The 24,414-nt window shown below is 52.5% G+C and overlaps 1 protein-coding gene across 2 annotated transcripts in view; it reads left to right on the top strand.

Annotated features, from left to right (window-relative positions):
* The first annotated feature begins 10,027 nt into the window (after positions 1–10,027).
* Positions 10,028–24,414, top strand: part of TTC27 (tetratricopeptide repeat domain 27) — a 134,244-nt gene continuing 119,857 nt past the window's right edge. The window contains exons 1-6 of one of the 2 annotated variants that reach the window (XM_085888074.1): positions 10,028–10,270; positions 16,781–16,958; positions 17,143–17,272; positions 17,752–17,886; positions 18,010–18,112; positions 24,234–24,398. In XM_085888074.1, coding sequence (XP_085744200.1) covers positions 10,198–10,270; positions 16,781–16,958; positions 17,143–17,272; positions 17,752–17,886; positions 18,010–18,112; positions 24,234–24,398 — 784 coding nt within the window. In that variant the 5' untranslated portion in view covers positions 10,028–10,197. Of the gene's footprint in view, positions 10,271–16,780; positions 16,959–17,142; positions 17,273–17,751; positions 17,887–18,009; positions 18,113–24,233; positions 24,399–24,414 lie in introns of those variants that run through there. The other variant, XM_085888073.1, reaches the window with a different exon arrangement.

Here is a 24,414-nt window from a genome sequence, read left to right as displayed (position 1 = left end):
CACTCCCCGGTGTTAGGGAGCTGGTAGGCTCGGAGGCAGTGTAGTGCCCGGGGGTGCCATAGCGGGAGAATCGGCAGAGGGTCGTGCCTGCCAAAGGGAGCCACGTGTCCCAGCCATGAGACCGTGTGAGGGCACGGAGAGAAAATTGGGGGGCGAGGCCCGAAATTGTGAGGACACCAACACAGGCGACGGGAATCTGGGTTGTTAGAACCAATAGTTTAAGCGAGAGGCGCTTGTTGAAAGCCCCGGGGTAGTTTAACAGTTAAATGGTTAGGGTAGATTAGGAGATGTACCCCTCCGCACCATCCATCCCCTCGCTCTCGTTGTGGGCCGCTGGACCCACTTTGGGTTAGATCGCCGAACTCTGGGGAGGCCATTCTGAGGCTTCGTTGGGCCTCGACACAGGACGTTAGCTCTCCCTTATTCCCCTCCGGGAAGGGAACGTAGGGGTTGGGAGTAGGCTAGGTGACAGGATAGGTTAGCCGAACAAAGAAGATAAAGGGGGTTAGGGGACGATTTATAGTGGGGAAGTAAATATAAAAAATAAAAAAGTTGGGGCTAAATTGGGGTTTGACAAATTAAGGGAGTGGGTATGTACAGTGACAGGCAAAGGCGATAGGTGGGGGGGAGACAGGTAGGTAGGTCCGAGCCCGCCTTCCAAGTGGCCAGCACCACCGCACTCCCTCCACCAACCTCCACTGAACGGCAAAAGCTGGCCAACTTCATCGGCTGGCCGTGTTTTGCTGCAAGGCAGAGGCCGGCTAACTTCGTCTGCAGCGGCTGTGCTGCAAGGCCTGTGCCGGCCGGATCATCTGCAGCTGTGGTACTTCAAGGCCTGTGCCGGCCAGTTCATCTGCCGGCTGTGTTTGCCTGCAACGGCCTTCTTCTGCGGGCTGTGTTTGCCTGCTCACCTTTGCCATGCCATGCCCACTGCCCATGTTCACCAGCCCCGTTCAATTTTTGCTTTGCCCCACCCCCCTGTTCATTGCCATGTGCGCCAGGATCAGAAAGCAACAGTTTGCAAGCTGCGAGAACTGCCCCGTTGGCAGCTACAACACGGGCCTGCAGTGGCGGCCCGTGCACCGTGTTTGCGTCCATCCAGTCATCCATCCATTCATTGTGTTCATTGCGTGTGCCACTTGAGCTGGCACGGAGACTGCATTTGTGCAGCCCATGCACCGTTGTGGTTCACTGCATTCAGTTCAAACCATTCATCCATCCATTCGTTGTGCTCATTGCGTGTGCCACTTGAGCTGGCACGGAGACTGCGTTGTGCAGCCCATGCACCGTTGTGGTTCACCGCGTTCAGTTCAAAAGGGAAGGCCTTGGACTGCGTGTGAGCAGCCAGTCACGTTCCCTGTCACCTGCATTGTTTTGAGCCAGAGACTGCATGCGAGCAGCCTGGCTCCCTGCTAACTGTTTTCTTTTGCAGAGTTCAGTGATCCTGGGCCATGGTTTAGTGTAAAATTTGTAAGTTAAGGTTAAGATGTACTGTAAATATGAGTGCGCCCCCGGCATGTCTGTCTAGCGCCGGCAATTTTATTTAAGTCGTCCGTGTGAGTGAGTTTGTTTTGGTAGTTACGCAGCCCTCAGGTTATTTATTTTGGGGACACGAATACCATGAATGTCGCACTCAGGGATCCGTAGGTAAAATGTACTAGGGGAAAACTACACATGATGGCACACGAGAATTTGACGACTCGGGACGAGTCTGTAAAAAGGGGAGGGGGTAGTGTTGTGGTTACCAAATTCGCAAACCACCATTCAGGTCCCTTAGGTGAGATATCTCCGTAAGTATATGTGTAGTTAGGCCCAAACCCGTTGTCTAGTGGGAATACATGTCATTCATGCGTGCTGCGACTCTTCAGGATAGCCGTTTTTCTTTTACTATCTTTATTTTGGACCAACCGCCATTGTTACCACCACCAACCACAACATCAACCACCCACCGCGGCGCCGCTTCACGTCACACCTCGCAACCGTCGCATCGCCACCGTTCTTGCGCCGCTTGTGGGTACCGGTGTTGGACTCGTGCAGGGCGCGCGCCGAACAGCGTGTACAAAACCACGGATTTTCCACTTCAAAACGGATCAAAAACGACACACGCCCACTTTTGTTCCGTCCAATCGGTGAGCGAGGGGCGATTTGGCCCCGCCTCCAGGGCGTTGGAGGGCGGTCGCTATATGCAAATTTATGGATCAAAAAGCATTCACGCCCACTTTTTCTCGGGCAAATGGGGAGCGAGGTGAAAGGTCGAAGGGAGGGGGTCAAAGATGAGAGAGCGAAGCCACGGGGCTTATATAAGCGACCACGTTCGTCGGGATAAAGAGTTAAGACTTCGCAGTCGGTGGAGTTGGGAAGAAGAAGCAAGAAGGAGTTGGTCGTCGTCGTGTGCGTTGGAGTCGGAGCGAAGGGGACGAAGCTGTGGAGAGGCGGCGAGGGCAGACGAGGGGGTGCTCGCGTCGTGCCGCGAGCTGCACACCAGGGAGGCCGACGGCGCGACCTGGTCGAGGTGGAGACGCTCGTCGCGGGACTCGAGGCAGAGTAGAAATCCTCTATACCCCGAGCATCAGCAACCCCCTCCTGTTTCCCCCCGCGCTGAGATAGTGCGACCAAGGGGGCCCCTTTCCCACCCCCTACCAGACACTGCCCGCGAGGCCCGCGGAGTTGAGGCACCATCGCCGCTCCGCGTCTCATCACCAGACGGGTAGGCCCGACCCGGTCTCGGCCTCAGGCCCGCCTCATCCTTGAGGGTTCTCTATTCTTTTTCTTGGTTTTGGATATGTGTTGTCGGCGCCGTCTGTGAAGTAAAATTGTATAAGTGTTGCCGTGTGCTCGCGTAATCGGTATTAGATCTGCATTGTCGCATTTACTTTTTGTGTAAAATTGCATTGTGTTTCTTTTCTCTTTTCTATGTGCTTTTGGTGGAATTGAATATGTGTGCTTTCCGTTCAGCGCGAATAAATGTGCTTTGTGTTGAACTGTTCCCCGCTTCGCTTCGTCATTTCTTTCATTGAATCCTCATCTTGCTTCACGTAAAGGGTTGGTAGTGGGCTGAATACGCCCGATAATTAATCGAACCGTCGAGGCCGACGATAACACCGCTCGGTTATCCCGATAGTACGGAACGGGTCGCTTAAGTGGCCCGTGTCCGAAGTCGACCTGCGGCGAGGTGCGATCGCCCGGTCTACCCTCCGTGTGGGTACTTAGGTAGGTCGAATTTGGCGAGCAACCCTATCCCACGCGGAGGCTGATTGGCTCGATCGCGGTGAGACCGAAAGGTCCACCCGTGACTGGTTCCCGGCGTTAGTCCGAGAGGGTCACGACTGGATTGTCCGTCCGGTGGGCGACGTGCCGCGATTCGAGTTACGTGGCCGTCAGCACGCCGGCGGGCGCGAATCCGTAACAATATATTATATGAATATATATATATATATATATATATATATGAATATATATATATATATATATATATATATATATATATGAATATATATATATATATATATATATATGAATATATATATATATATTATATGAATATATATATATATATATATATTATATGAATATATATATATATATATATATATATTATATGAATATATATATATATATATATATATATATATATATATATATATATATATATTATATGAATATATATATATATATATATATTATATGAATATATATATATATATATATATTATATGAATATATATATATATATATATATTATATGAATATATATATATATATATATATATATATATATATATATATATATATATATATATATATATATATATATATATATATATATATATATATATATATATATATATATATATATATATATATATATATATATATATATATATATATATATATATATATATATATATATATATATATATATATATATATATACATACAAATTGCAGTCAATTTTAAATGACTGCAATTTACTCCCGAACACACACATACATATACTCAATGAGAAAATATTTTTCTTACCAAATAGATGTACGTCTTTAATGAAAAATAAAAAACTCTAGCATTTCTTGGGCTATTGTGAGTATCTTGTTTGTCGACCTCACGTATGTACAAGATCCCCCATGAGCCTTCATCACAATCATAATCATCATCAATGCACCTTACTCTTCACATAGCATCGGTGCTGCCGTAGCGTTCTCTTGGCAATGGACTCTTCCTAAAAGACACTAGGATCTTTACCATAAATCAACGACCAATGCTGGCAAACTAGTCTTACATCTTAACATCCATTCCAGGATCAGCACATTGATGCATCACCCTGCATGTGAAACACAAGGGTGACAGTAAAGTATATAGCTGGGTCAAGGTTCAAACCCAGGCAAGATAGCATGCTCCAAGGTGAGTGCACACACCTCGAGGCTATCCTGTGAGACCCCATGAGCCTTGCGTCATTGCAATAAATGTCCTTAATCGGGCGATGATCTCTAGAATTGTACAATAAGATATACAGTTGTTATAAAACACATGCTGATATGTGGCGTGGGAAAACAAATGCACATGTGTGTTGGAAGGTTCATTACGTTTGTGAGTGCTGTTCCAATAGTTTCGTCATAATATTGCTTTTCATTTCATCGCGAGTGACAAGCCAGTACAGATGCAGAAGCATATATAAATTCAGCTTTGCTTGCTTGAGTCACACAAAGTAGCAAGTAGCAAGAAAGTAGCAAAGAGTCACACAAACTGCAGAAGGAGTGAGCATGTGATGAGGGGTATTCAATCATTTCTACAAACAAGCTACTCACAGTAATTCAAGACACACCAACGTTTTTATTTGTTTTTCAATATAATGTGCCTTGACTTCTATGCAATCACTCCATTTGTCCTTCAGATGGTCGATAAAGGTAAAATAGTTTTCAGATTGCTCCTTCAGACATGTTTCAGTTACTTCAGTCAGTTCCTCATCGACAGATCAGCGGCTTTGTAGGTGTGACTTCAAATATCAAAAATAAAAGTCATCGAAGACCATGTCTGTGCTTGTGTGGCTTGTGGGGGAGGGTGGGGGGCAATGATCTGGTTGCTTAAAGCCAGTCACAAATGGCATGTTGTCTTGCAGGAGGAGCACACCGTTGGTGAAAGGTGAAAAATTTATTGGGTGTTGGTGATCGTTTGTTTTTCCATTATGTGGAGTCTAATCTGGTTTCAGGATTTCAGTGATGAAGCCACGGAACGACCTCCCAGATGAAATAAAGTCAGCTGGATGTGCATTGTGAACTTTGTGATGAACACAGTCATCTGTTGCTGTCAATCATGATTGCTGAGGTTTTGGGAATCAATCTTGCTGAAACCTTGGATATGCCCAGGTGTTCGCCGATGACGGTGAAAACACTGCTTCGAGAAATTCCAAGTTCTGTGGATGTATCGGCAACTTCAGTATGGTGATCCTCCATGATCAATACCTTGACCTGGGTGACTGTTTGTGCATCATTCACATCCCCTGGTCATCCTGACGTGGCATCACCTTTTGGGGATTAATGTCCAACCTTGAAATAAGCTGCACATTTGGCGACTGGAGAATGTAATGGCATGACGTCACCATACATGGCAACTAGGTGTGCGGATTTCTTTGGAGCTGGAAACTTGAACCAGTACTCAGGCCACATACTTTATGCACGTCTATGCCTCCAGAACAAAAGAGGCAACCAGGCACCAGCAGCCAAGATTGTTAATCAAATCCAGTGATAGAGGTATTTACTGGACTGAGGAGTGTTCAATATTTTTCACTGACAAAATGTGCATCTTGTGAAACATTTTTTGATTGAACGACAGTTGCAGCAATGCCATTTTATTTTCAAGAGCTGCACCTCTTTTTTACCTTTTACTGTTGAATCACCTCCAGCAGTGGTATCCTCGATAAAAAACCCGCAACAGTGGCACATTAAATCCCCTGCATGATGATATCGTGCTATATATCGCCCCTTTTCGTATAAATATTCAAGGCTCATGGAAGAGCTGAAACACTGAACAGATCAGGACACAATAGAACAAAAGGAACAGTCAAGAGAGGGACAAAATAGAGGAAAAGTTGGACAAACAATGGGTATGGAGAGAAATGGGTGTCGGGGTGGGGGGGGCAGGTGTAGGAAACGATGCATTTGGTGGACAGAATGAATACAGAAGAAAACTCAGGAAAGAAAAACTGGAAATTTGAAAGGAGGTGGGCTTCGGTGTGGGATGGGGGAGGGTTAACGAGAGTGGAAAAGATCATGGTTTTGGATTGGGGATAATCTGTGATGGTGTTGAACAGCTGACTTGAAGACCTGGAGGGAAGAATGAGATTGAAGAGAATATGAAAGTTGGTTCCACAGGTGGGGAAAAAAAGATGAACGAATGAGTGGAGGTGGGCAGTGATCCTGGATTTTGCGAGTTTCACCAGAAAGGGGTTGATTGTAGACTAAGTGCACCCTGCAGAAACCTGGGAAGACAAAGCATGGAAAGAACAGAGTGCAAGACCAGAAAGGAGGCGGTAGAAGGCAGAGAGACCACCGACCTGTGTGATGGGAAAATGATAGGCCCATAAATTCCACAGTGTCAAGTTGAGCAATGGGTGAGACAGGGGAGCCAGCCCAGAGGGGAGAGTAGTACTTCACCAAGCGGTGGATGAAGGCCTTGTACAGTGGATGGATAGATGTTCTGGTGTGTCAAGGAAGGACTTGCTATGATGGAGGATACCCAGTCGGTGACTGGCTTTGGAAGCCAACTTTGAAATGTGGTTTGCCCAAGAAAGATCATGGCTGATAGCGTGACCCAAGAGTTTGAATGACTGAACTTCCTGAAAAGGATTGTTGAGAAAGTAGATAGGAGGGGTTGCCAGATGGTCCTTTCGGAGAGAACATCCATGAGATTGTCTGTTTGGGTTTGGGCTCTGTCATGTGCCACATAATCCCCATACATATTCCTATTCATACATAATCACACAGAACTATGTGTCCAAAGCATGATGCTAACAAAATTGTGCCCAGCTGATGATCCATGTGGTTGGGAAACCATTCATTTGCTTACAGGTTAAGGTTCTTACCTGAGGTAAGGGAACTATGTTTTTGAGGTTAACATCATTTCAGCAATCCTTTAAATTATATTATATTTCAGGAATAGCTGATACTGTTGATTGTACAATAAGCCTGGTGTGGTTTTAGCGGTTAGGGTGGCTGACTTGGGATCCTCGGGTCCTGAGTTTGAGCCCTGTTGGCTGCTGAATTAATACCAGGTGGGGTTGACTCAGCCTGTCATCCTTCTGAAGTCAGCAAAATGAGTACCAGTGTACTGGTAATAGGGACAATGCATCAGTGGCACAGCCGTGTCCCAACTAATGATGCAACCAGCAGCCACTTGAGAAATATTGCACAACACTGTAGAAGTGTGTGTGTGTGTGTGTGTGTGTGTGTGTGTGTGTGTGTGTGTGTGTGTGTGTGTGTGTGTGTGTGTGTGTGTGTGTGTGTGTGTGTGTGTGTGTGTGTGTGTGTGTGTGTGTGTGTGTGTGTGTGTGTGTGTGTGACGAGACGAGATCCAATTGTTGAGAGAAATCTAAAGTATTGGAACATTTATGGGATGTGAACATAAATATGGAGGTGTAAAAGAACAATGCCCTGCCACGTTGAGCCATAAATTTTGCACATTGTGTTTGGGTGATGCACTGCAATTATATACTTGGTGAGTGGGGTGGAGACGTGGAATGTTGGGTTGGAAGGAAAGAGAAGAGGTGGTTGACAATGTATATCTAAATGGTGCAAAATAATGGCAGCAAGGAAGGGGGCTTCTGCATGCAGTTTGATAATGAGAGCAACGTATCCACTCACCACCATCGAGTCCACACAATGGTGTGCATTGTGATGCGGGCGGGTAGCGTTCCCATCGTCTAATTGGGAAAGCGGTGGTACATGCAGCTCGGAAAAACAATGCCCCCTACCGGGAAACGTGTCCACGATCTCGTGCCTCGTGGAGAGCTCGTGCTGTAATTAGCTCCTGCGGGATGTTCACCTTCCGTGCCTCCCTTTTCGAGACACCCTCGCTCACCTGAACCGTTTATTCTCTCCTCGCGTCGATATACTTTGCCGTCCGCTTCAAGTGCAGACATTTATGCCACTACCATGGGATTCGTTTCAGACAACGCAATTGCAATTTTGATGATGCAAGCAACCATCGCCTCTGCCACGACCGGGAGCATGACGTCACAATGTGGACGACTATTGTGATGGGAAGACCTGAGACTGTGACAGAGAGTGAAAATGTGAACTCGAAAAATACCGCAGACGCAACGTTCAACCAAAACCTACGTCTCCCGGCTCCTCTCGGCTCCTGGCTCCTCTCGTACAAGCCTTGAAATGCGTGTATCTACTTGAAGGATACATTGGACATTTACTCCCAAGTTAATTCCATTTTGAATCAAAATAAATGCACTCAAGGAAATATGCAAACGAGAAGTTCCAGCAATTTTTGTCGTGATTATTATGAAATTATATATTTGACATTTCCGAATTATAGAAAATTGGTTCAATTTAGATGGAAATAGCCATTGTACTACGTACGGCGGTGGTTAGTGACGTCATGAGGTCAACAAGACCGTTGATGGGAGGACGGTATTTATTTCTGATCTGGAGTGCGACGGACCGCCGGATGTTCATCCGTATCAAGGTTTCCTTCACCCGTCCATTGAAAACGGTTGTTTTAACAGAATTTTCACTTTTGGTGCTGAGTTTTGACGTCATCTCCACCAAGGAAACTTAAACTAAAGGGAAGTTTCCCGTTAACGAACAAGGAAGTTGTTCTGGAAGAACTTTTAAGAGGATTTTATTCGGTGTCCACGAGTCCACGAGTGTGAAAAACAAGCGGCAGGAGGTGACAATTCCCCTTTTATAATCATCTTCACGCTTCAAAAATAAGGTGAGTTCGTGTGAATGGCATTCCAGTGTGGTGGTAAATGATGGGGGGGGGGGGGAGGGAAAGTGGTGGTGAAAGGGGGTGGGGGAGAAGTAGTAAAAGGAGGAGGGGTGGAAGAGGTGGTGAACATTAGGGGGTAGGGGTAGTTCGTATAAATCGTCATTTTGTACAAACCACTTGGAGCACCAAGGATGAGATTCCCGCCCAGTGGTTAACATCACGGACCGGTGACCGCTATGAGGAAATGAGGGTTTCATGGATCTGGGGAGTTGGACCCTCAGACCGAACGAGAAAAGACCAAATAAGAGTTCTTGCTCCAATACGAAGTACACGGTAGAAATAGGTTTATATAACTGTATAAGAACACGACCCTCATCACCCTCCTCCCCCTCCTACCCCTCCTCCCCCTCCTCCCCTCCTCCCCCTCCTCCCCTCCTCCCCCTCCTCCCCTCCTCCCCTCCTCACCTCCTCACCTCCTCCCTTTGGTCATTTTGAATGACTGCAATGCCCGATGATGGGTCGATGTCCAAAACCTCTCCACCATGAAGAACATTGGCTCGCTGACCCCCTCCCTCGACCTCTGTAAAAATGTTCCTTTTCACCCGATCGTTATTAACGTTCTATTACAATGAGAGGTGAAAGTTCATCAAATTACGGAAATTAATTTAATTCGATCGATCCATACATTGTTTGTAAAAATTTTTTTTTTTTAAGGATTACAATTTCTAAAACTGATGAAGCATTTTAACGTGTGCTCAAGTGCACCAATGATCAAGCGTAATAATACCGCACCTGTCGCTGTACGTTCACCTGTCGCTGTACGTGAACCTGTACGTTCACCTGTACGTTCAAAGCGCGCGCGCGCGCGCGCCGTACCGCGAGCCCACGTCACGTGACCGACTACGCGTCACACCCTCCCGAGCGGCTCTTCCGCTTGTCCGGCTCAGTTCGCACGTCTCCCGCCGGACAATTTACAGAGAAACGAGCACACAAACATTGATATACACCACGAAGCAGCGCACACGTGGAAATCACGTGGGCCAGAATCGGGGCGGGGATGGAGATGGGGAAGGGGTGAGGGTGAGGGTGGGGAGCGGTTTCGGGGTGCGTAGCGGAAGCGTTGCCGCAGTGAGGTCGGGAAGCCTCTCGGGCCGCACGTTGTTGCCTTCCACACGCGGCCTGAAAAAAAATCTGCCGGGCACCGAATCTTCGCGTCGTTCGAGGAGCGAGTCCGGACACGGCCCGAGAGGAGCGTCGGTGACCATGGGTCCGGTGGGTCCTGTGGACGAGTGGGCTCTGCTCCGTGGTGTACTCCCTGACTCCGTGTGCACGTCAGGTACGGGGAGCACAAGTTTGTGTGTGAGCGTCGATGTGTGTTGTGCCGTGTCCTTGTCTCGTGTTGAACTCTGTGCACGCGGGTTTGTCGCACGTGCTCTGCGGGTCGGGCCGGCCTGTTCCCTCCCTCACCCTCCTCCAGGCCTCGTCCTCCTCCAGTCCTCCTCCAGTCCTCCTCCAGTCCTCCTCCAGTCCTCCTCCAGTCCTCCTCCAGTCCTCCTCCAGTTCTCCTCCTCACCCTCCTCCAGTCCTCCTCCTCACCCTCCTCCAGTCCTGCTCCTCACCCTCCTCCGGTCCTGCTCCTCACCCTCCTCCAGCCCTGCTCCTCACCCTCCTCCAGTTCTCCTCCTCACCCTCCTCCAGTCCTGCTCCTCACCCTCCTCCAGTCCTGCTCCTCACCCTCCTCCAGTCCTGCTCCTCACCCTCCTCCAGTCCTGCTCCTCACCCTCCTCCAGTCCTGCTCCTCACCCTCCTCCAGTCCTGCTCCTCACCCTCCTCCAGTCCTGCTACTCACCCTCCTCCAGTCCTCCTCCTCATCCTCCTCCTCAGTCCTCCTCCTCATCCTCCTCCAGTCCTCCTCCTCATCCTCCTCCAGTCCTCCTCCCCACCCTCCTCCAGTCCTCCTCCCCACCCTCCTCCAGTCCTCCTCCCCACCCTCCTCCAGTCCTCCTCCCCACCCTCCTCCAGTCCTCCTCCCCACCCTCCTCCAGTCCTCCTCCCCACCCTCCTCCAGTCCTCCTCTCCCCACCCTCCTCCAGTCCTCCTCCCCACCCTCCTCCAGTCCTCCTCCCTCACCCTCCTCCAGTCCTCCTCCCCACCCTCCTCCAGTCCTCCTCTCTCCTCCAGGCCTCCTCACCCTCCTCCAGTCCTCCTCCCTCACCCTCCTCCAGTCCTCCTCCCTCATCCTCCTCCCTCAGTCCTGCTCCCTCCTCCTCCTCCCTCAGTCCTGCTCCTCATCCTCCTCCCTCAGTCCTGCTCCCTCATCCTCCTCCCTCAGTCCTGCTCCTCATCCTCCTCCCTCAGTCCTGCTCCTCACCCTCCTCCAGTCCTCGTCCTCCAGTCCTCGTCCTCCAGTCCTCGTCCTCCAGTCCTCGTCCTCCAGTCCTCGTCCTCCAGTCCTCGTCCTCCAGTCCTCGTACTCCAGTCCTCGTACTCCAGTCCTTCTCCCTCCTCCAGGCTCCTCACCCTCCTCCAGGCTCCTCACCCTCCTCCAGGCTCCTCACCCTCCTCCAGGCTCCTCACCCTCTTCCAGTCCTCCTCACCCCACCCCCTGTCCCATCCACCCCTCCCTCCTCCCTCTCCCCTCCTCCTGGTACTCCAACGATGTCGCGCGCTCGGTGTCGATTCGCCGTCGCGTTCCCGACTCGAGCTCGGAGGAGACCTGCGACGTCCACGTGCTCCGCGCTCCGCGCTCCGCAACACCGAGCCACAGACGACGCACGAGTTCGCCAATTAATCCCTGTCGGGATGGATGGATCCGGATGGACTGGAAGGTCGTGGTCTGGGCTCCGTGGACATCGCACACGAACGACCTTTGGCACCCGGACACGTGCCCTGAACGTCACCAGTTCGCACGAAAGAAACCCCGAGAAGCTGTGGACCCGACGCGGACAGACCTACAAACTCTGTGAGACATGATGTCCGACGCAAACAACGGGCCGCCAGCCGTTGACTGTCTAAGGGCAGTTTCCCTACTCTGTCCGCATAACGCAGGTCGTACGGTTCAAGTAGTACTCGAGTAGTACTCAAGTACTTACATGAGTACAGTACCTGCTGTCAGACAGGAGCACAGCGGTCAAGCTCGTCGCTTATACACCTGTAGAGGGCGTGCTGTGGTCTCACCGCACTGATGTGCAAGATGTCCCTCAGTTTCCCCTTTTACAACTTCAAGATCCGAGACAAGGCGGAGCGGACATCAGGGAGCTCCACACCTAGAACTGGTGTATGTAATGATGGGTCTGCGAGGTCGGTGGTTCGAACCCGTCCGAGTCGAAGCACAGACCTTGAAAATGGTCATGCTGTGGTCTCACCACACTCATGTACAAGATATCCCTTAGTTTCCCCTTTTACAACTTCAAAATCCGAGACAAGGCGGAGCGGACATCAGGGAGCTCCACACCTCGAACTGGTGTATGTAATGGTGGGTCTGCGAGGTCGGTGGTTCGAACCCGTCCCAGTCGAAGCACAGACCTTGAAAATGGTCGTGATGTGCTTCCTTGCTTGACGCTCAGCATTTAAAATGGGAAATGCATTCAAGAACAACCATAGGGTGATAACCATTGAACAGGATTGTTGGGCCAAAATGACCTTCCTTGTGTGTTGAAGTTCTTTGTAAGGGAAATTATTATTATTATTATTATTTTTGTTATCATTATTTAGTACTCACTGTGGCATTGTCAAAGTAAGCTCCAGCTTTGACATTAGAGACCATTCAATAAGGTGCTCCCCTCGTGCCCCGAGTCACGTGATTACAATGCAGCCCACGTCGAGCAGCATTGTGGTGATCCTGGTTTGGCTCGTCAATGAATCAATTTTATTTGTTATTTATTATCTTATTTCAAGCCATATGTCTCACAAGTACTCTCAATTTGTCTCTTGTCACTGCGATATTACAGAGCCCCCCGCCCCCGCCCCTTCTTCGTTTTTTCTGTTCAGCCGGGTATTTTTTATTTGATAGAGATCTAGTGTCCATGGAGGAGGAAACGACAACAGAGGGCAGCAGGTTCCACAGACTGGTAGAAGTTCAACGGGGATCGGGGAGATATAGACTGTTCTTCAGTGGATAAGGTGTTGAAGGCAGAGGTGGGAGATGTCAGCGACGGTTAGAAGAGGGTTGACCAGAGATGGATATGGAGGGGAGGGAGGGTGGAAGCATGAGGTGACGGTGAGCAGCACTGTTGAAGGAAATGAGGCCCAGCTTGAAAGGTGAGCCGTGTTCCCATCTCGAGTGCGGCCATGCACCCTTTGGCCCGTCTCCATGATCTTCCAGAAAGTGCTTTAGAGCTTCTTTGGTCTTTCCGTCGATGCATCAGGAGGTATGTGGATGATTTCAGCTCGCTCTTCTCTGTAAGGTTGACCAACGTCTTTGTTGAAGTATTTGTGAGAAATATGGCTTTAAAACAAGTATCCTTTTGTCAGGCCCTATTATCTATGATCATAAAATCTTTTGTCCTTTTATTGTGTTTGGATTGTCAGTGGATTGAGTTTATGCCGTCATTTAAGTCTGGGGTCGGCTTAGTGGTTAGGGTGGCTGGCTTGGGATGTTAGGGTCCTGAGTTCAAGCCCTGTTGGCTGCTGAATTAACACCAGGTGGGGTTGACTCAGCCTGTCATCCTTCCAAGGTCGGCGAAATGAGTACCAGTGTACTGCTACAGGGGGCACAGCATCAGTGGCATTGTCGCGCCCCAACAAAATGATGGCTACCCAACAGCCAAGGTACCGAACGCAAGAAGAATGCCGTCATCTGGGAATGGATTGAATCATTGGTGGCTGAACGAGAGTGAAACTTTTCTGAAATTGTAACAATTTCACATCAACCATTGCACACAGATATTGACTCGCATTACTACCTTTTGAACTGAACGATTGCCCTTGCTTGATCTTTTTTTTTTTGTCCTTTTTGCTGGGCCGCATGGTTTGTGGATCATTCCTCGTATTTATTCAAGGTTGCTAGGATAGCCTAGAGGTATGCACACTCATCTCTGAGCCTTCAAGCCTGGGTTTGATTCTTGGCCCGGATTTAAACTGTCATCCTGTGTTCGGCATTCAGAGCGATGCGGCAACTTGCGTGCCATCCTTCGGTTGGGCCTTAAGCCGGAGGACCTGCCCGCCAGCGTCGGTTTCTGGTGTACCTTAAAGATCCGCCGGCGTCCTTCACAAAAAGTATGCGAGCTATCACCGGTATCATGAACAAATTACAAACTCCTGCCTAAACCTGAGTGTAGCGAGGGATCTGGTCTTCTCCTAGCTGTCCCCTGACACAAGGTTACGCTGCTTACAGTGTACTTGTCTGGGGCAGCAGCTCGGAATATGTAAACACATTTACGTTCTCAGTTGAGGTTGTTTGTGCACCATGTCCATCTTCGGCTACGAAGGGCAACCGTGATGTTCCTACTTCTTTTGATTTGGTTTGAAATCTTCACGATTGTGAAGAAACCTCGAAAAAGGAAAGTTACAATAATATATAGACAGTTTTATCCTCCGGAGGTCATTTTATTACCTTGAAAGTTAGTGCCCGCAAGAATTATTTATTTAATTTTTTATTATTTTTTTATTTTTTGCCTGACATTTCACCTTCAGCTTGGACATGTTAAGTGATGACTCGGTTTCTCTCTATCTCACAAAATGAATGGCTGGCTGGTCTGTCGCCGGCAGCGGAGTCAAGTACACAAATAATTAAAATGCAAGTGCGGCATCTGTTGTCATCTGCTGCGCTGTCAGATTTATCAGGCATTTCACCAGGCCCAAAAGGAAGATTTACTTTGGCTACATTTTAAAGTTTTCACTTGTACAAGGTTGAAAAAATCTTCTTTATTTATTTATTTATTTTTGTTCTTAAGAAAAAGAAAATCTTCTCAAAAGTATTTTCATGCCATGGATCGTTCTTTACGCCATTTCCATATTTTCGTACTTGCGCACGCTGCTGCGCGTGGCCCCATTTCACAAGAGAAGGAATACCGCGTGCGCCTGCATTTACCGCAGTGCCCAAGTGCACCATTGTCGGTACACATCCCATAATGACTTCCTCACTCCTGCAAATGGCCTCACGCCTTCAATGTTCTACGTTACAGTGATTATCTTCAAGTGGCGTGCTGTGCTTGCAGGGAGAGGTATTTGGTCTGTTTTTATCTTCTCTCCTTTAAAAAAATAAAAATTCTCGGTCCGTCCGTCTGGTGACTGTGTGAAGTGGATTGGCTGGTTTTCCACGTGCAGCACGTGGAGTGTTACTTTATTGCAGCCGTGCGGTCGGTGGAGGGAGGGCGGGGATGGAGGGGGTGTGGAAATTGTATAATCTTCCGCCTCCCAAGGTAATGATCTCCCAAGTGTGGCATCTTTGGTACAAAATATGCTTCTACAGTCTCCCTCTGTCGGCAGCCTTTCAAGGAGTTCTTCTTGTAGCTTCCCTTTGTTCTTTGTCCGACATGTCCCCTCCTTGAAGCCGGTGTTTGAGGTTTTTTGGGGGGTTTTTTCCCCTTCGCTTTGCGGAGATCACTGCAATGTGTCATATGTTGCAAATGTCACCTTTTCATATTTTTCTTCTTTCTTTTTTTTTTTTCTTTCCTTTTTTTTTTTTTAAGGTTGTCAGCTTTGTAGTTTATATGTGGACATGTCTCTCGATCCTCTGAAATGATGTATCCGTTACGGTTCATCTGCCAAAATGAAGTGGTTCGGCTCGGCCTTCATCTGTCGTTTCATCACGACGCCGTTGACGACGTTACGCATGCCCGATGGCCGTTGTATTTTCGTTTTTTTTCATGCTGTGTCAGCGTGAGTATCGATGTTGGTCAGTCGAAGACCCATTTTTGAACCGATCCGACTCACCCTTTCTCTGTACTCTCACCATTTGTGACGGTGCACACTCAGCGGTGCTACGCGGTTCGTAATCTGAAATTTATCACCGTTTAAGAGATCTAGAAATCTTCGTTTTTTAATTGGGATGCATGATAATGATCAGTTTAAATGCGGGGGAGAAAATTGCATTCGGCTTTTTTTTTTGTGGAACGGTGATGCATTACTTCCACGGAAATAATGGGCTTGTGCCAAATGCTAATTTTCAGAATTTTTTTTCCCACTTGACTTCAGCAGCGGTGTTGCCTTCAAAGCACAGTTGTGTCAGAAAGACGCTTTGAGGATGACGCATTTATTGATGCAATGGATTGACTATCATCTGCAAAGTGAAATTGCACTTCAGCGTCGCCTTCGTTGGTACATTTGTAATAAACTTTAACTTCTTAAGTAATAAAGATTTAACCCATGATTTATTTGCAATGAGTGGGTCACTCGTTTGTTAAAACAAGCGGCTTGCGGAGTATGCAGTAGTTGGTGTGCCAATTATAAAGAGAACACGAGGCCATCATAGTGGGAAAGCATCATCGCTGTAAACGGGGCCGGCAACTAACCGATGCCGTCGGAATTCAAAATGGTGTTGTCACCTGAAGTGGGTAGGTAGATCATCTGAAAGCTGTCTTCAGGTTGATGTAAAACCCTGAATGGTGATTGAATTTCCCAGTTGAATTTTTATATTGTGGTTTTTTTTTTTTTCACACAAGTGTGAGATGGAATCGTTCGAGTGCCAGGGCTGAGGGACTATGCAATTTAGTCTGTGGTAAGTAAAGGATTCATTTACAGCAAAACCTTTTCGGCATCTGCTGTAAACCCTTTTGTATAAAGAAAGGACGGGAGCTATTTTCGATGCGGTGTTGTACAATCGAGCAATTGAGCTTTTCACCTGGAGCCTCTTTGACCGTGCAATGAAAATGATGCTCATCATCCCATCTTGCTCTTTGTGCAGATACCACCATTTTGCTGCGGCATGTCGTGGATGGCGAGTTCTTATCTGCTCTGCGGACGGCAGAAGTTGCGGAGATTTTTTCAAGTGCGTCCATCTGTACCCATTTTGAAATTGACCGCCGCTTGCGAAGCTGCATCGAAAGCTATCTCAGCAACCCTGAGCACAATGCGCTATTCAAGTAGGTGTTTCGTGGAAAGTTGTATCGAATTGCAGGGGAATGTTTAAACAGTTTTTTTCCTCCTTTCAAGACAAACATGTTTATTGACTTGGTGGATGATATGCAAAAAGAAAACAAGAGATGCATCTATTCATATGCCTCTTCCTCTCCCACTTTTCAATTTATTTTTGTATCTTTTTTTTAGGCAGAAAGTGGTGTTTCTCGCTGGTATTGCTTGTCTGCAGCTCTTTGTTCAGTGCAATTGGACTGGTCCTGCTGTGCACTTGGACCCAGGGGAGATTTTGCCTGCGACATTACTCGCCAACAGCAGAGAGGTACATCTATGAAACTCATGATGGGTTATTTACTCGTGAAGAGCCGAGAGCATGCCATGTTCATCTCAAAATTGGCAAAGTTTTGCAAAAAAAAAAAAAAATGAGCATGGATTTTTGGTTGTCATGTTGTCCTCTTGAGATCATCGCTCTTCCGTATGAACACCTCACCTTAATCTTCATGATTTCTCAGCTATAATCGTACAGGCAAAAATGAACTTTATGAACTGCTCGCATTTTCACCAGGCGGTTAATTTTGCTCGAGCTGTAATGGCAAGAAAAGCAAACATTTCAATTGATCCGCCCCTTCTTGTGACCGTAATAGTGAACTTTCCTGGGTACATCAGAATGCGTCTTCATCATCAGCATCATCAGTATTCGATCAATTAAATTCCCGTTGACGCCAGAAAATGCATTTATCATTGCTAGTTGCACCGTAGGTACACCGCTGATTGCCGCATGTTACTGTTGCCTCATGGCAGACTCTGTCTGCTGTGGTACTTTCAGCACTTGCCGTTGATGGAGAATCTGTGTATGGCCTGGCAGACAATCCATTGCTTCTTCTTTTGGCAAGAGAGATGCTTGTACACTGTCAGTACCAGCTGCCACTGTGTCGGGTATGTGCTTTGTTTTATCCATTCGAGCATTTTTTTTTTGCGTTGTGGGGGTGAGGGGTGTTTGGCTTGCCAACTTAAAAACCTTTAATCATACTGCACAAGCTGCGTGCTCTTATTCTACAGACTGTGGCATGGTGGGCCCTGAGGTGTGTCAATGTCCATCAGCAGCTGCTTGAAGAAAGGTCTTCTCATTTTTATTCAGTTGCCAAGAGTTGCATTGATCTGGGTGAGCCACAGCCTCCTCCCTTCACTGTAGGACATCGATGCACCTGCTTTTGTGTGCAGTTAGAGAAGTTAAGTTGGTGGGATTGAGAGTGAGACTGCGCTGCACTGGGAAATTAGTCCTGGAGTGTTGGCCACTTCTGTGGCATTCACCTGAGGTTCTGTGTCTGCCCAGTGATTTAGATGAGCTTCATGCTGCTGTAATTTTCATCATAGAGTTGTTAAAACTGATGATTCATGAAAAATTATATTAAGCGACCGGTGATATTTGGTGAGTTGTGACTTGGCTGGCTATCAGTATCAGTTTTCCAAATGGTTGTGCTGTTTAAGTCTTATGATTAAGCACCTTTGGCTTTCCTTCTTCTTTCAAGGCCTTCACTTTTTTCATTTTTCCTCCCCACCCTCCATTTCCCATCCTTTTTAAATTTTATTATTTATTTCCCATTCTTTTTCATAAGGTATCACAAATCACGAGTTATTGGAGTCACAAGGTAATTTTGGCAATGCGGATTGCCTGTTGGTCCTTCATGCCTGTGCCAAATCCACACACCAGCACTCCCATCTTTTGCAGCTCTTTATCTTGCAAGCCCCCAATATGGAGTTTGACTCTGCTACCTGCACCAAATTGCTTACTGTTTTTGAAAATGTTTTGCGGGATTTTTGTTTCCTTCAAAAAAAAACGTCAATGCAGACAGGACAGTCAGCATTGTCTCCCTTTCCAAAGGGTAGTGTGTCTCGACATGTTTGGTGATTTGGAGCCCTTCTGCTGGCAATGTATCACCATTGCATTTTGATGTCTAAAGCCATCCTGATTCGTTGATCTGACATGCTCAGAAACTACCAATTGCATGCGAAAACGGTCCTGTGCCAAAACAATGAAAAAAAATTTGGACAAATACGTTGAACAGAAGAGAGCTGTCAACATTCGCAAAGAAACAATGATCTTGGATTTATGCAAGGTGCATGACGAGTATTATGAGAGGGTCATTGGGCCCAAAAACGGGATTTGTATTTTCCCTTGAAGATAAGTGACAAATCGGTGGGGTGGGGGGAGGGTGGAGAGGTAAAAGGTCCGTTTATTACCTGCTGAGCAATGTTCTCCCATTCAGCACTGTAAAACATCATTTGTAACTTTTTTGGCAAAGCAGCTGAGTACAATTTTATCACACTTTTCGGACAAGCTAACAATCTTCAAAGTATTTCATGATTCAATTTCCAAAGATGGCCAGGGCTTAGAAAAGAACATCCCTGCTTGTTAAATTGAACACTTATGAACTCAAAGTACGTTATCTATGTCACTGCTACCATTTTGGTGCCATCCCCCCAAGCTGTCCTCATGTCTCCCCCGCCGTCCTCTCGCGTCTCCCCCGCCGTCCTCTCGCGTCTCCCCCGCCGTCCTCTCGCGTCTCCCCCGCCGTCCTCTCGCGTCTCCCCCGCCGTCCTCTCGCGTCTCCCCCGCCGTCCTCTCGCGTCTCCCCCGCCGTCCTCTCGCGTCTCCCCCGCCGTCCTCTCGCGTCTCCCACCGCCGTCCTCTCTCGTCTCCCCCCCCGTCCTCTCGCGTCTCCCCCGCCGTCCTCTCGCGTCTCCCCCGCCGTCCTCTCGCGTCTCCCCCGCCGTCCTCTCGCGTCTCCCCCGCCGTCCTCTCGCGTCTCCCCCGCCGTCCTCTCGCGTCTCCCCCGCCGTCCTCTCGCGTCTCCCCCGCCGTCCTCTCGCGTCTCCCCCCGCCGTCCTCTCGCGTCTCCCCCGCCGTCCTCTCGCGTCTCCCCCGCCGTCCTCTCGCGTCTCCCCCCGCCGTCCTCTCGCGTCTCCCCCGCCGTCCTCTCGCGTCTCCCCCCGCCGTCCTCTCGCGTCTCCCCCGCCGTCCTCTCGCGTCTCCCCCGCCGTCCTCTCGCGCGTCTCCCCCCGCCGTCTCTCGCGTCTCCCCCCGCCGTCTTCTCGCGTCTCCCCCCGCCGTCCTCTCGCGTCTCCCCCCGCCGTCCTCTCGCGTCTCCCCCCGCCGTCCTCTCGCGTCTCCCCCCGCCGTCCTCTCGCGTCTCCCCCCGCCGTCCTCTCGCGTCTCCCCCGCCGTCCTCTCGCGTCTCCCCCCGCCGTCCTCTCGCGTCTCCCCCCGCCGTCCTCTCGCGTCTCCCCCCGCCGTCCTCTCGCGTCTCCCCCCGCCGTCCTCTCGCGTCTCCCCCCGCCGTCCTCTCGCGTCTCCCCCCCGCCGTCCTCTCGCGTCTCCCCCGCCGTCCTCTCGCGTCTCCCCCGCCGTCCTCTCGCGTCTCCCCCCGCCGTCCTCTCGCGTCTCCCCCCGCCGTCCTCTCGCGTCTCCCCCGCCGTCCTCTCGCGTCTCCCCCGCCGTCCTCTCGCGTCTCCCCCGCCGTCCTCTCGCGTCTCCCCCCGCCGTCCTCTCGCGTCTCCCCCGCCCGTCCTCTCGCGTCTCCCCCCGCCGTCCTCTCGCGTCTCCCCCGCCGTCCTCTCGCGTCTCCCCCCCGCCGTCCTCTCGCGTCTCCCCCCGCCGTCCTCTCGCGTCTCCCCCCGCCGTCCTCTCGCGTCTCCCCCCGCCGTCCTCTCGCGTCTCCCCCGCCGTCCTCTCGCGTCTCCCCCGCCGTCCTCTCGCGTCTCCCCCCGCCGTCCTCTCGCGTCTCCCCCGCCGTCCTCTCGCGTCTCCCCCGCCGTCCTCTCGCGTCTCCCCCCGCCGTCCTCTCGCGTCTCCCCCGCCGTCCTCTCGCGTCTCCCCCCGCCGTCCTCTCGCGTCTCCCCCCGCCGTCCTCTCGCGTCTCCCCCCGCCGTCCTCTCGCGTCTCCCCCGCCGTCCTCTCGCGTCTCCCCCGCCGTCCTCTCGCGTCTCCCCCCGCCGTCCTCTCGCGTCTCCCCCCGCCGTCCTCTCGCGTCTCCCCCCGCCGTCCTCTCGCGTCTCCCCCCGCCGTCCTCTCGCGTCTCCCCCCGCCGTCCTCTCGCGTCTCCCCCGCCGTCCTCTCGCGTCTCCCCCGCCGTCCTCTCGCGTCTCCCCCCGCCGTCCTCTCGCGTCTCCCCCGCCGTCCTCTCGCGTCTCCCCCGCCGTCCTCTCGCGTCTCCCCCCCGCCGTCCTCTCGCGTCTCCCCCGCCGTCCTCTCGCGTCTCCCCCCGCCGTCCTCTCGCGTCTCCCCCCGCCGTCCTCTCGCGTCTCCCCCGCCGTCCTCTCGCGTCTCCCCCCGCCGTCCTCTCGCGTCTCCCCCGCCGTCCTCTCGCGTCTCCCCCCGCCGTCCTCTCGCGTCTCCCCCGCCGTCCTCTCGCGTCTCCCCCCGCCGTCCTCTCGCGTCTCCCCCGCCGTCCTCTCGCGTCTCCCCCCGCCGTCCTCTGCGTCTCCCCCGCCGTCCTCTCGCGTCTCCCCCCGCCGTCCTCTCGCGTCTCCCCCGCCGTCCTCTCGCGTCTCCCCCGCCGTCCTCTCGCGTCTCCCCCCGCCGTCCTCTCGCGTCTCCCCCCGCCGTCCTCTCGCGTCTCCCCCCGCCGTCCTCTCGCGTCTCCCCCCGCCGTCCTCTCGCGTCTCCCCCCGCCGTCCTCTCGCGTCTCCCCCCGCCGTCCTCTCGCGTCTCCCCCGCCGTCCTCTCGCGTCTCCCCCCGCCGTCCTCTCGCGTCTCCCCCCGCCGTCCTCTCGCGTCTCCCCCGCCGTCTCTCGCGTCTCCCCCCGCCGTCCTCTCGCGTCTCCCCCCGCCGTCCTCTCGCGTCTCCCCCGCCGTCCTCTCGCGTCTCCCCCCGCCGTCCTCTCGCGTCTCCCCCGCCGTCCTCTCGCGTCTCCCCCCGCCGTCCTCTCGCGTCTCCCCCCGCCGTCCTCTCGCGTCTCCCCCCGCCGTCCTCTCGCGTCTCCCCCCGCCGTCCTCGCGTCTCCCCCCGCCGTCCTCTCGCGTCTCCCCCGCCGTCCTCTCGCGTCTCCCCCCGCCGTCCTCTCGCGTCTCCCCCCGCCGTCCTCTGCGTCTCCCCCGCCGTCCTCTCGCGTCTCCCCCCGCCGTCCTCTCGCGTCTCCCCCCGCCGTCCTCTCGCGTCTCCCCCCGCCGTCCTCTCGCGTCTCCCCCCGCCGTCCTCTCGCGTCTCCCCCGCCGTCCTCTCGCGTCTCCCCCCGCCGTCCTCTCGCGTCTCCCCCCGCCGTCCTCTCGCGTCTCCCCCCGCCGTCCTCTCGCGTCTCCCCCCGCCGTCCTCTCGCGTCTCCCCCCCCGCCGTCCTCTCGCGTCTCCCCCCGCCGTCCTCTCGCGTCTCCCCCGCCGTCCTCTCGCGTCTCCCCCGCCGTCCTCTCGCGTCTCCCCCCCGCCGTCCTCTCGCGTCTCCCCCCGCCGTCCTCTCGCGTCTCCCCCCGCCGTCCTCTCGCGTCTCCCCCGCCGTCCTCTCCCGTCTCCCCCCGCCGCCCCCTCGCGCCTCCCCCCCCCGTCCTCTCGCCTCTCCCCCCGCCGTCCTCTCGCGTCTCCCCCCGCCGTCCTCTCGCGTCTCCCCCCGCCGTCCTCTCGCGTCTCCCCCGCCGTCCTCTCGCGTCTCCCCCCGCCGTCCTCTCGCGTCTCCCCCCGCCGTCCTCTCGCGTCTCCCCCGCCGTCCTCTCGCGTCTCCCCCGCCGTCCTCTCGCGTCTCCCCCCGCCGTCCTCTCGCGTCTCCCCCCGCCGTCCTCTCGCGTCTCCCCCCGCCGTCCTCTCGCGTCTCCCCCGCCGTCCTCTCGCGTCTCCCCCGCCGTCCTCTCGCGTCTCCCCCCGCCGTCCTCTCGCGTCTCCCCCCGCCGTCCTCTCGCGTCTCCCCCCGCCGTCCTCTCGCGTCTCCCCCCGCCGTCCTCTCGCGTCTCCCCCCGCCGTCCTCTCGCGTCTCCCCCGCCGTCCTCTCGCGTCTCCCCCGCCGTCCTCTCGCGTCTCCCCCCGCCGTCCTCTCGCGTCTCCCCCCCGCCGTCCTCTCGCGTCTCCCCCGCCCGTCCTCTCGCGTCTCCCCCCCGCCGTCCTCTCGCGTCTCCCCCCGCCGTCCTCTCGCGTCTCCCCCCGCCGTCCTCTCGCGTCTCCCCCCGCCGTCCTCTCGCGTCTCCCCCGCCGTCCTCTCGCGTCTCCCCCCGCCGTCCTCTCGCGTCTCCCCCCGCCGTCCTCTCGCGTCTCCCCCCCGCCGTCCTCTCGCGTCTCCCCCCGCCGTCCTCTCGCGTCTCCCCCCCGCCGTCCTCTCGCGTCTCCCCCCGCCGTCCTCTCGCGTCTCCCCCCCGCCGTCCTCTCGCGTCTCCCCCGCCGTCCTCTCGCGTCTCCCCCCGCCGTCCTCTCGCGTCTCCCCCCCGCCGTCCTCTCGCGTCTCCCCCCCCGCCGTCCTCTCGCGTCTCCCCCCGCCGTCCTCTCGCGTCTCCCCCCGCCGTCCTCTCGCGTCTCCCCCCCGCCGTCCTCTCGCGTCTCCCCCCGCCGTCCTCTCGCGTCTCCCCCGCCGTCCTCTGCGTCTCCCCCCGCCGTCCTCTCGCGTCTCCCCCCGCCGTCCTCTCGCGTCTCCCCCGCCGTCCTCTCGCGTCTCCCCCCCGCCGTCCTCTCGCGTCTCCCCCCCGCCGTCCTCTCGCGTCTCCCCCCCGCCGTCCTCTCGCGTCTCCCCCGCCGTCCTCTCGCGTCTCCCCCCGCCGTCCTCTCGCGTCTCCCCCGCCGTCCTCTCGCATCTCCCCCCGCCGTCCTCTCGCGTCCCCCCCGCCGTCCTCTCGCGTCTCCCCCCGCCGTCCTCTCGCGTCTCCCCCACCATCTTCTTTTCTGTGATTCATTTTCTGACATTCTAATTTTCTACACATTTTCCTTCAAACTTATCTTTTTCTTTTGGCTCTCTCCATCCATTTTTAGTAAATCTTTGGCAACTCCTCTGCCCAAAACAGATTGTTTTTGTCTTTATAAACAATACATTCTTGCTTTATATAACTCCGTCCTCTATTTTTAACCTTCCATGCCTTCTGATCATATATCCTTTTTAACACCCACTCATTTTTTGCCTTTGAGGTTACCGGTACGTCATTGGTCCTTTGTAATTTTTATATCCCTTTTTTTTCTTTCCCTTTAGATTCACCATTATTTGTTCCTCAACCCTCCCACTTAATTTGTTTTATTTTATTTTTTCTCTCTATGTTTTTGTCTGTCTACTTATCCTTTTTATGTACTTTTGTTGTTTTTTTTTTTTTTATCCCTCCAGTGACTAGTGATGAATTTTTGCAAACCTGTGATGAGCTCAGACACCTGTACGTGCAATTCTCTTTGGAAGCTGCCTCTACTTGGCTTTTCTACTACAACTACAAAAAGGCCAAAGAGTACATTGACTTGGCTCAGAAACTCTCTGCCCTTGACATCAAGCTGGCAGGTAGTACATTTGACTT

The sequence above is a fragment of the Eptatretus burgeri genome, chromosome 7 (assembly GCF_056783735.1).
Source record: "Eptatretus burgeri isolate ZD-2024b chromosome 7, Ebu_testis_v1, whole genome shotgun sequence".
Taxonomy (NCBI): Eukaryota; Metazoa; Chordata; class Myxini; order Myxiniformes; family Myxinidae; genus Eptatretus; species Eptatretus burgeri.
Note: the sequence above shows the minus strand (reverse complement) of the source record. Positions and strands in the feature narration are given on the sequence as shown.